The sequence below is a fragment of the Tachypleus tridentatus genome, chromosome 10, assembly GCF_004210375.1.
Source record: "Tachypleus tridentatus isolate NWPU-2018 chromosome 10, ASM421037v1, whole genome shotgun sequence".
In the NCBI taxonomy this organism is placed as follows: Eukaryota; Metazoa; Arthropoda; class Merostomata; order Xiphosura; family Limulidae; genus Tachypleus; species Tachypleus tridentatus.
The window spans coordinates 29647627-29660429 of record NC_134834.1 but is presented as its reverse complement, the minus strand read 5'-3'; the positions used below and the strand labels follow the sequence as shown (position 1 = coordinate 29660429).

The window sequence follows — 12803 nt, the reverse complement described above, 5'->3', positions numbered from 1 at the left end:
AACAGAACTGCCAAAGTCCAATAGAGGGTTTTACCTGGAAAAGCTTGTTGTTGTGTTGTTCACTCTAAGTTGAGTGCCAACTAGCATAGAACCGAGTCTTGAATATAGGACTGTAGTCCACATATGGAAAAGGCATGACAGTGATATCACAAGAGCAGATAGACTTAGCTATGGTGTCAACGAGCTTATTCCCCCAAATACCAACTTGATCTGGTATCCAGAAGAACTGGCTAAAAGAAGATATTAAAGAGAAATGGGCCAGAACAGGATGAGGGCCAGTAGAGAGATAAGTGAGTTGGCATTAATAGTACAATTCAAATATTGCTAAGCTTCTATGTGATCCAGAGCAAGAGAAACAGCATACAATTTGGCAGTAAACACAGAAACTGAAGAGGGAATTTTGTGAGCAACTACCAAACCACAACAAAATAGGGCAGAGCCCACTGAGTCAAACGATTTTGAACCATCCATATAAATGGGAAAGAAAGAATGGTTTGAAAGATGTCTGACAAATAAAAGTCAGTACTTCCAATCAGGAGCATTCACCTTTCTCAGATGGTTCAAAGAAAGCTCACACTTGAGGATGGTAATAAACTATGGTGGGATGGGCTGACCAGTGGATACAACAATGTCATCCAAGCACAGACCCAATTCATCTAACTATGCCTGGATGTGAAGACCAATAGGAACAGTGGCAGGTTGTCTGTTCTGAAAAAGCATGGCCCCATAAGGAAGAAAAACACAACCCCAGGTGGGACACAGTGGTAAGGATCAAAGTTTTGAAGCATATAGTAAAGACAGTTGCAAATGATAGAGGTGCAGAGGAGGTTCATGAGACTCTGTGTGCAAATTTTGGACTGGGAAAGTGTGGAAAGCTCCCATTTAGGGCTGAAGCCTCTGATAATAAACTGTGTCTAGCATTTTCAAAGCTGAAGTCCGAGCAGAGCCATAAATCAGAGACCTATAGTTCAATTTTGATCAAATGAGGACATGATATATCTTTTGCATAGGACATCAATCAACTCTCCAAAAGGTGGAAGAGACAATATGTAAAATGTTCGGTGCCCTTGTACACCTGACACATAGCTGCTTAATGTGTTGTATAAAAGCCAGCTTATGGTCAAAGATAAGCCCCAAAAACACACATATACACACAAGGTTTCCTCACCAAAGCTGACAAACTGCTTGCTGCACTTGGTCTGCATAGACACAGCAGAACGTGTTCAGGGAACGTGGATAGTGACATATTGCCTACTTTAGATCAGTGATCCTTGAATGTCTGTCTCACCTTACAGGACGGTGAAATGTTCAAGCTCTTTGGTTGTTTTTATATATCTATGTTGTGATGTGCTTGTACCGATTGGGTTTCCTGTCTATTCAACCTTTGCCTGAATTTTACTAGGACCGCTAGAGGTAAATTCAAAACGACTGAATGAAAATATTTGGTACCATTTTTGTTTAACGATTATCTATAAATTACTGAGTCAACTGTTTTGACAGCATTGAGTGATTTGTTGTTTAGATCAAGTGTGGATCAATGTTTAAGTTACGAATTAGATCATATATTCAACTGAATCATTTTTAAAATCTTAAACTAAATAACAGTTTGAATTAGATAGAGAGGAGTCTGTGGTCTTGATAGGTTTACTAAACTCGATAGTTGTTTCCACTGTTAACAGTTTATCACAAAAAACTGCATGATAAAACCCATATACTGTTTTTGTTTGTTATTGACTTCTGCGCAAAGCTACACGAGGGCTATCTGCGCTAGCTGTCTCTAATTTAGCAGTAAGGCTAGAGGAAAAGCAGCTAGTCATCACCACCCACCACCAGCTCTTGGGCTACTCTTTTACCAACGAATAGTGGGATTGACCGTCACACTATAACACCCCCACGATTGAAAGGTCGAGCATATATGATGTGACAGGGATTCGAACCCGCGAACCCTCGGATTACAAGTCGAGTGCCTTAACCTCCTGGCCATGCCGGGCCGTTATTGCGGTTTGTTTATCACCTAGCGGTGTGTCTCAAATACTTCTGATGATTTATTACTGGTTGTTTACAGTGTATATGAACAAATAGTTTGTATTGCATATGTGGTGTACTCGCCCCATTCCTACTACAAGTACTACCATATGAATGATAAATGGAATTCATATTATATTAATATACGTAAACGATACACGTGCTGTGCATCACAAATATAGAATCCATGGTAAAATGCTAGAAGAAACATACATCTGAAGAAGGTCTAAGCTTAATAGGAGGAAGCTCTTTAGTTCTAGATGTTGGAAGCACTTAGGAGAGTTAATGTAACTGAATGTGTGCATAAGAACGAGATCTTGGAGAAAAAAAACCCCATCAGAACTTTGTTGTCTCAGACTAACTACACTTGTCAGAACTCGAGAATGAGCAGATCTGTTGTCAGTTATGACAGATGTCAGTAAATATGCAAGTATAAAGTATATGAGAAGAATCAAGGGAATAATTGGATTACAAACTGTAACGAGTCACTTGAGATGGAGTTAGGGTTAGCCATGCTCTGTTATCTTCTAGTGCACTTGCGCCAGTTCATGAGATATCTCACGTAATTTAATTTTAGTGAAGAGCAAGTGGTCAGTAAAATAAACAAACTGCATTTCACGGTTAAACAATATAAATAAATATAAATAAGGAATGATCCCTATATTAAAATAATTCTACATCTTTTATTATTTGTTAATTTTCTTCAGCGAGAAGAAACCGAAAACATGAGATTAATATTTATGTTAATTTCAGTTAAATATATCAGTAATGAATGGTGCAAACTCTCGTAATTATAAATTGTCATGGTTACGTTCTGCATTCCTTTCAAAACACAGGGTCGTAGCAACGTGTTATAGTGTTTTCGTACTTGGCACTAGGGAGCGCACTCGTAGATCAAGTGTGAAATTACCACTAAGGTATAGTGTATTGACCGAAGTTTCTTTCGAAAAAAGCTCGTGCATATAGTCCCACGCGTTTCAACGAAATAACAAATAGTCAGCGGGAATAATTGCAGGTTCGTTGGCTCTGGGTTTAACTAGTTAGCTTTTTGCCACGCCCAAATCGTGTGGTAAAGTTGCTCCTTCTTTGCAGTAGTTTAAACTAAATAAATTGTGCTAGTCATGGAGGTCAATAAAAATCATAAACAAGGTATGATTATCAGATACGTCAATCGATATAACAAATCCATGTATTTTTAAGCATCTGAATCTTCGTCTCTCATCCCACCCCAGTGATACTGCGGTACATTTACCAGTTTACAGCATAATATAAAGGTTTGATTCCAGCGGTAAACATAGTACCAGTAGCTGTAGTTTTGTGTTTTCAAAATAATATGTGAAAGATATAAACTGGTCAATTCATGAGAGGAAAAAGTAAAATAAAAACTGAAGAAATTATGGGAGAGAACAGTGACACTTTATGTTGATAGAAGTAATTTACAGAAACCTATTTGTGAAACGACAGATAAACATCTTTATGAAGTGAATGTTTGTTTGTTGTTTTTTGAATTTCGCGCAAAGCTACACGAGGGCTATCTGCGTTAGCCGTCCCTAATTTAGCATTGTAAGACTAGAGGGAAGGCAGCCAGTCATCACCATCTACCGCCAACTCTTGGGCTACTCTTTTACCAACGAATAGTTGGATTGACAGTCACATTATAACGCCCCCACGACTGAAAGAACGAGCATGTTTGGTGCGACGAGGATTCGAACCTGCGACCCTCAGATTACGAGTCGAACGCCTTAACCACCATTGTCAGTAAATATGGACCAATAAAACAAAACCCTAAGGTAGGCGTTGTATAGTGAGTGCATTTTATGGATAGTGTATTTAAATATCCTTTACGGATACACTGATCCAATATTTATATAGAAAGTCCAAAATATAAAACAATGATACAAATTAATTCTGAAGTCTTAGTTAGCTAGATCAGTTGTCCAAGTATCTAATAAATAAATGTGTAGCCCAGTCTGTCATTCAACATATCATTTCTCCTTGGATTATGCTACTTTCACAATATTACAACTTTTCCTACAACGAAAAATAAGATTTCACAGTTATTTACAAATAGAAACATTTCTCTCTTACTTGCATGTTTTCTTGGAATCACTTTTTTGTTTAAATTTTCTCCCCTATATGATGTGATTTTGAGTTGATTTTAGAATGGTTTTCTGTTCGTTTTGTTTAAAGGGCAATTTCAGCGAATCAGATTATTGGAAATTCTTAAATTATTCATCAACAGAGATCAAACGTCGTGAACAAATTGTTTACTTTGTAAGAACAGTAAAAATTTTAAAAGGTAAAGATAGTGTAAATTGTATGGAGAGACACTCTATTAATCAGTTTAACAACACCAACTGATTAATTCTCAATATAATATATAGTTTTCTTCCCTTCTTCTCTCCGCCCCCAGTGGCACAGCGGTATATCTGCGGACTCACACCTCTAGAAATTGGTGGTGATGACTAGCTGTCTTCCCTCTAGTCTTACACTGTAAAATTAGGGAAGGTTAGCGCAGATAGCCCTCGTGTAGCTTTGCGCGAAATTCAAAACAAACCACATCAAATCCAGTAAATTGCATGCATTGTGATGCGTGTATCTTTTCAAAGAGCATGATGTATCTCTTCAGTGACAATGAGATGATATACAGAAAAACTATATAGTAGGGTGATACTGTTGTTGGGAAGTTCCCGCTTCACGGGTAGGATAGAGTTCCATAGTTGGCACGTATGTCTGAGATCCAAAGGAGACACAGACTGTATGAAAATTCACACGTTTTGTATTCTTATAGTATGCACGAGGAATAGGCGGACTTTAGGCTTGTATTTTCAGACTAAGTCCATAACTTTCGGGAACAAAAGTCGCTAGGTGGTCCTCCGATTATAATTAGCTACGTAGAAACAATTTTAACGATCAGCAACGAAAAAAATCCAAAATTTTCTAAAGCTCATAAAATTTCAGATAGAAATGTTATCTCAGTGAGTGCAAGTTTGTACTGATATATTTAAGTTTCAATACTATGCTGGCTCGACATGGCCAGGGGATTAGGGCGCTCGACTTGTAATCTGAGTGTCGGGACGTTATAATGTTACAGCCAATCCAACTATTCGTTGGTAAAAGAGTAGCCCAAACGGTGGGTGTTGATGACTAGCTGCCTTCCTCCTAGTGTTAGACTGCTAAATTAGGGACGGCTAACGCAGACAGCTCTCGCGTAGTCCTGCGCAAAATTCAAAAACAAACAATAATAGGCTAATCGATATCTTAGTGTAACAAAAACGTGGTATATGATACTGTCAAATCAATACAAACAGCTCAACTGTGCGTCTTTCACAATACGACAAACGTGTCTATATTAACAGGTAAAAGGAACATCTTTCCTATAGTGTGTTGACAACTGTTAACCCATATTTTTATTAATCACCTACGTTTTGACTCTTAAACGACAATCAATATTTATTCAGTATTTTATTTGATTTGATAGGAAAAAATTCAGTGGTATAATATCAATAACTACTAAAACAATGATACATTTTATTAACCAATATTTTACAATTCAGTACAAAAATACAACTCTAATCTTTGAAGTAGTTAGAAGAATAGCACTAAAGAAAGGCTTTCTATTTTAACTGTTAGATCATAGTATGGCTTCCCATTCAATATCAATAGTGTCATTAACTGTTACACAATAGTATGGCTTCTCATTGAATATCAATAGTGTCATTAACTGTTAGACAATAGTATGGCTTCTCATTGAATATCAATAGTGTTATTAACTGTTAGACAATAGTATGGCTTCTCATTGAATATCAATAGTGTCATTAACTGTTAGACAATAGTATGGCTTCTCATTGAATATCAATAGTGTCATTAACTGTTAGACAATAGTATGGCTTCTCATTGAATATCAATAGTGTTATTAACTGTTAGACAATAGTATGGCTTCTCATTGAATATCAATAATGTCATTAACTGTTAGACAATAGTATGGCTTCTCATTGAATATCAATAGTGTCATTAACTGTTAGACAATAGTATGGCTTCTCATTGAATATCAATAGTGTCATTAACTGTTAGACAATAGTATGGCTTCTCATTGAATATCAATAGTGTCATTAACTGTTAGACAATAGTATGGCTTCTCATTGAATATCAATAGTGTCATTAACTGTTAGACAATAGTATGGCTTCTCATTGAATATCAATAGTGTTATTAACTGTTAGACAATATTATGGCTTCTCATTGAATATCAATAGTGTTATTAACTGTTAGACAATAGTATGGCTTCTCATTGAATATCAATAGTGTTATTAACTGTTAGACAATAGTATGGCTTCTCATTGAATATCAATAGTGTCATTAACTGTTAGACAATAGTATGGCTTCTAATTGAATATCAATAGTGTCATTAACTGTTAGACAATAGTATGGCTTCTCATTGAATATCAATAGTGTCATTAACTGTTAGACAATAGTATGGCTTCTCATTGAATATCAATAGTGTCATTAACTGTTAGACAATAGTATGGCTTCTCATTGAATATCAATAGTGTTACGAAATATTGGCTTCTTAATTTTTATCTTTTAAAATATCTCCATCTGAAGATAAACTTACACTAACAAACTTTATTATTAACATATAACGTTGTATTCAGTGAAACAATCAATATAACAAGTCGAGTTCAATTAATGACATATACTAATAACCTTGCTCTGTGAAACACAACGAACATGTGAAGTCATGTTCAGTAGAAAAATTCAATCAAAATATAATATTGTTTAATGAAACCAAGAACATGAAGAGACCCGAACAAAAGTGTATGTTCATGTTTTCACTGAATATATCTGTGTACGAACAATGAACATAAAGGATCTTATTTAACAAAACTAAAACACTTAAATCGATCTGCTTAATTAAACAAAATACAGTTATAGTTGTAATAGTGTAATAAGAGTTTAAGAAACGCTCGTGTTTAAAAGGTGAAATGAAGAGAAACATACGTCATGAGGAAGATTAAAAGGAATCAGTCGTTAAAACTATAATTTTTTTGTTTAAATAAACTCAAGTAAGTTTAAAATAACGACGAAAAACGTGAATATGTTTGAAACAATGGGCAGTTTTAAATGTGGTCATACTTAGCTATGAAGTAGCAGAAAGTGTGTAGATACTCCTGCTTCAAATGTTGGAGAAATTCTAGTTGTTTCTTCAGAGACATTATTGACGTTCAACCCTAATTTAGTTCTTGAAGATAAAGGCTGGTATCCTGTATAACTGTAATGTTGGACCATAAACAGGACATCATAAAACACTGAGACGACACCCAGTAAAAACTTTGAAAAATTCCCAAAGATAGAATCCCAATCATTATAGTTGTAAGCCAGGAGAACCATTTGAATCACACTAAAAACGCCGCCTACAAAATCGAACATCACATTCCAGATACTCCACCCAGTGGTGGATTTCCTGCGGAAGTTTTGAATGGCTTGCGGTGTGTATTTGGTAACGGTAGTACAAAGTTTAACAACGGAAAAATAGTAGAGTAGTTTTAGCCATGGACGTGTCTTCACCACTCCAGAGAGAATTATTATGAGAAAAACAAAACCTGTTAACCAGATGACAGTGAAGAAAGCTCCAAATGGTTTGGACAAATTCTGATCCCCTCTGTCATATACGAAACACTGAAAGATAATTACAGAAACGGCCAGAGTTGCGTGTAAGGCAAAAACAACGTCGTTAATTTTCACCGGTATCAGGCCTGCTGGGTAAAGTTCTATGTATTCCATCTGAACTTCATTTATAAAAGCTAACCCTACATTATATAAAGCGTAAGCTGCGAATCCAGAGAAATGTAAGCTGACGTAGTCAAAGCTAAGACCGACAACACTTTGCCTTTTCCAATTAGTGTAGATTTGCGGGTAGAAAGACGCGGACCAAGCTACGAAGTAGATCCATCCAAATAAAGCACTTAATGAATTTAGAAACTGATACCTTGGAACGAAAACTCGAACGAATGCTTGAGAAACGTCGATGTTTTCATTCGAAGTGGCTAAGAAGATGGTAGTATGTCCCGGTCTGGTGCTAGTAACTGTAAAGTTTAACACATCGGCACTGTTTTCCTTAATAATTCCACCCCCGGTTACTTCTAATAAAACTCCTTTCTTGTTGAAGGTCGAAACCACCTTCACGGGTCGATCTACTGGATTAGTTAAATGAGCAAGAAAATGTTCACTCTCACCACAGTAGATGTAGAGGTCTTGTGGTGATACCATTAACGAGGCATCGAAACAATGTACGGGAAACGCAACGTGAGTTAGAACTGATATTAGACACACAGTTCCCACGTTCGGAAGGAAAATACGTAGACGTTTAACCTCCAAAGGTCCCATACGGGGCGTACTGTATTATACAGTTTCGGTTCTTTCTGATCCGTACAATTGTGACTCAAGTATCACAATACGGTCTGAAACTGGACACCTTTGTAATTAAACCGTTTTGCACTGTAATACCTCAAAAAGTTTCAGAGTATCGAGCGACATGAATGCGTCATACTTAACTTTGGATGCCCGTTAACGAGGGTTAAAGTCTAGAGATAACACTATGTGCGCACAGACGAACAACTTTAGTCCTCGAGTTTATATCAATAGCATTTAAACAATCATTTATGTTTTCCTTCAAGCTACATGTATGGCGGTTGTAACGTAAGATCATTCATAGCTTCTTCGAATTCTATAACTTCACATCAGAAGCCCCCCAGTGACATGGCAGTATGTCTGCGGACTCACACCGTTCGCAATCGGGTTTCGATACTCGTGGTAGCCAGAGCACAGATAGCCCATTGTATAGTTTTGTGCTTAATTCCAAACAAGAACTCCCCCACCTCCAGTGGCACAGCAGTATGTTTGCGGACTTATACTTCTGGAAACCGGGTTTCTTTCGATACCTGTACTGGGCAGAGTACAGATAACCCTTTGAGTACTTTTGTGCTTAATTACAAACAAGCGACTCTCACCAGTGGCACAGCGGTATGTCTGCAGACTTACACTGCTAGAAACCGGGTTCCGATACCCGCGGTGGACAGAGTGCAGATAGCCCTTTATGTAGTTTTGTGCTTAAGAACAAAACAAACAAACAAAATACATCAAAAACAGCAGAATCAACAACAGAAAGAAAATGCTTCACAAATTCGAAAGATATCTGCAAACCGAACGTGGTCAATCGTTAGTATGCTTGTATTGTGAATAAGAGGATTCAAGGTTCGATGTACACAGCTACAAAAACACATTATTCATTTTGAGACTCTGGAGTCACTATAACGGTGACGGTCAAGTCCTCATTACTCGGTCAGGGAGATGTAACCCAAGAGTTGGAGGTGCGTGCGCTTGACTAATTCATTTCCATCTTAGTGGCCCGGCATGGCCAAGTGTATTAAGGCGTTCGACTCGTAATCCGAGGGTCGTGGATTCGAATCCCGGTGGCAACAAACAAGCTTGTGGGCGTTACAATGTGACGATCAATCCCACTATTCGTTGGTTAAAGAGTAGCCTAAGAGTTGGCGGTGAGTGGTGATGACTAGCTACCTTCCCTCTAGTCTTACACTGCTAAATTAGGGACGGCTAACGCAGATAGCCCTCGAGTAGCTTTGCGCGAAATTCAAAAAACAAACAAACAATCCATCTTAGCTTTTCAGTTCCAAATTAGAGACAAGTCTGTACAGAAAACTCTTCTGTATCCTTGAGCGCTGTAACAAACAAAAAATGTAGTATGTTTTGTTTAATTCTCAATAGTGATTAAAAACAGAAAAAAACAACGATTTATTTTCCAGGTCGATACAATGGTAGTTTCGTTGAAAATATACACACTAAAATAATGCTTACGTACGTGTCATTATATGTATTAAATCTGCTTCAAAAATAATTAACTTATAAAAAGTGTGATTACACGAACGCGTGAATCACGTGCTTTCTCTGAACTCCGGGTATCTGACGCAGTGTATAAAGCACGTTACAAACCGTTTTGAAGGAATGACTTGTTCTTCCTTATCACAGTTGTTAAAATTATTTGTTTACAAACGCGGTAGATAAAACTACAGGAAAAATTGATACCTTTCCAACAACTCCGAACTATTATTCTGACCTGGATGTGGTATATATTTTCACAGTACATCAGACACTTGTATCTAATTTACCTTGATTCTAGGCGATGTTCTCAAAGCATGGGCTGTGCAGAAAGTTTTTAAATATCAGAACGATAATTCGCAATCTTCGCCTCGAATGCTCAAGTTAACTGACTACGAATTTTAAAATAGAAATAAATATCTGAACTGGATGTCAAAATATGGTAAAAATCCCACAATGACAGTACATACAGAAACACACACATATATATATATACATATATAATTCGTAACATATGGTTCAGAGCGTTCAAATTGGAGAAGCAAGAACGCTTTATTAGGCTTAATAAAAATCACATTTCACATAAAAATCACAGGGGAAAGGGACATCCAAGTAGTATTTCAGACATAGTTTTGAACACTGATAAAGAACTCAACCCAGTTGTCAAGTTCTGGTGTGCTCAAGCGTGTTTTTCATAATAAGAACAGTTTTACCACAACATAAAATTCAAACGAATGTGGTATTCTGAGGTGATATAGAAATACTTTGGAACTATAACAACAATCTGTCAGATTCAGTAATATATGAGGTTAATATAGGTTTGACGAGAGTGTGAAATTACCTAAGACATTTTTTTTTTTACCATACAAGACGAAGGGACAGGTTATAGAAGTAACAGTTAAATTTCCCTATTTGATTAGAATAGCCCAAAAGCTGGTGGTAGGGAAGCTTTAAATAGCTGCTTTCGCTATAATCTGTCAGTTATAAACAAGAGAAATGTCCTCTCACAGTTTTTACCATGTTATGGTTCAATATCCATTATTAACTGGGTATTGGAAAACCGAAAGGAAGTGTTTACGTCCACAAAATTTGCCTCGCTTGCTACAGGTATATATTTTGGTAAGTTATTCCTAGTTCCCTATCGTGGGTTGTTTACTTTCGTAAAAATGGCGAATGATCGTGAATGGTCCCTAGTATTACACTATTCTTATTGGTTAAGACGACGACAGAGAAACCTATTGGCATGAATTTAAAACATACATAGAACAAGATTTAACATATAATTCATTATCTTTTAATACGAGCTCACTAAGTGTCGAATGATTCAATTTACCAAAAATATATTTGACAGTAGCTTTCACTCTATTTGGACATCATTCCATGGCGATCTACCCGTGTTACATTTGTAGAAAATACTGATAGTAAGAGGTTTGACTGTTTGTTTGTTTTTAAATTCGCACAAAGCTACACGAGGGCTATCTGCGCTAGCCGTCCCTAATTTAGCAGTGTAAGACCAGAGGAAAGGCAGCTAGTCATCCCCACCCACCGCTAACTCTTGGGCTACTCTTTTACCAACGAATAGTGGGTCTGACCGTCACACTATAATGCTCCAACGGCTGAAAGGGCGAGCATGTTTGGTGCGACGGGGATTCGAACTCGCGACCCTCAGATTACGAGTCGAACGCCTTAACCCCCATGGCCGTGCCGGGCCTTAGTTGTAATACGATGTTATTAACATCGTTAGTTGTAATGATGTACTGTTAATAACATCACAAAAGAAAAAAAACTAAACGCTACTGAAGATAGTTCGTTCTTAAGTACAAACTTATACAATGGACTATTTATGCTGTGTCATCCACGCTTATATGTCATAAGTCCATACGCTTACCGCTGAGTTACCAGGGGGCACAAAACATTGTTTGAAATTCTTGGAACATTTGCTTACATTTTCATTTATATATCAACTCAAGTGTTTCAAGAAGGACAAGACTAGAAATTAAATTTAAACAACAAAACAATTTCGTTCTAAAATCGAGATAAGAAAATAAACTGGGACAACGTCACACTGCGCGAATTAAAATAATTCTGTTTAATTTGACATGTTTCAACAACATTGGTTTCCTGTTATCAACTGGTGTTTTCTCACCCCTCTTATTGTTAAAACCAGTTTTTTATTATAATTATTCAACGTAGATTTCTGCAAAACTAAATATACTCCCCTTGTCATATAACTGTACATATACATAGGAGTTAGGACCATTGCTTAAGTACAGTTACTCGAAGTAATCCATGTACACGTGCTCGTTCTGTATCCTGTCGTTACATCCGACAAAACGCATTGTTAACCATTAGCTATGTGACAATGAAATGATTGACTCGGGTTTCCACCTAAACTGTTGATTTGTTAAACGACACCATAAGCTCTAATGATTCTATACAGGCTTCCCGTTCTCTTAAAAGTGCTGTTCCCTTATGGGGTAACGCTAACTTTACGGACTTAAGACGCTAAAATCCGAGGTTCGATTATTCGTAATGACCATAACAGATAGCCCAATGTGACTTTGCTTCAAAACAGTCAATCATCTAACTTAGAAAAGCACTTGGTGACTCAGTGGTAAGTTTGAGGCTTATATTGCTAGAATTCTAGTTTCAATCTCTGAGAAGCATAACTAGTAGACAGCTATTACAAACTTTTAAAAATATATAATCTATCACGTAGCAAATACAATTATTGTTTTCACCAGCCATCTTTCAGCTGTATCTTTTACTTCCTCATACATTAGGTGCATTTAGCAAAACGCATTTAACGTTGCGCCCAATTATGAGAAAAGAAAATTATACCTAAAGCTCACTTTTTGTTCTACTTTTATGATATAAAATCTCT

The 12803-nt window shown here is 36.9% G+C and overlaps 1 protein-coding gene and 1 long non-coding RNA gene across 4 annotated transcripts in view; one reads left to right on the top strand and one right to left on the bottom strand.

Moving 5' to 3' along the window:
- Window positions 1-11396, bottom strand: part of LOC143228965 (uncharacterized) — a 29842-nt gene extending 18446 nt beyond the window's left edge. For 2 of the 3 annotated variants that reach the window (XM_076460503.1, XM_076460504.1), the window contains exon 1: window positions 7160-11388. In XM_076460503.1, coding sequence (XP_076316618.1) covers window positions 7160-8410 — 1251 coding nt within the window. In that variant the 5' untranslated portion in view covers window positions 8411-11388. Of the gene's footprint in view, window positions 1-7159 lie in introns of all 3 variants that reach the window. The other variant, XM_076460505.1, reaches the window with a different exon arrangement.
- A 116-nt stretch (window positions 11397-11512) lies between these two features.
- Window positions 11513-12803, top strand: part of LOC143228966 (uncharacterized) — a 44265-nt gene continuing 42974 nt past the window's right edge. The window contains exon 1 of the long non-coding RNA XR_013015579.1: window positions 11513-12533. This is a non-coding gene — a long non-coding RNA (uncharacterized LOC143228966). The remainder of the gene's footprint in view (window positions 12534-12803) is intronic.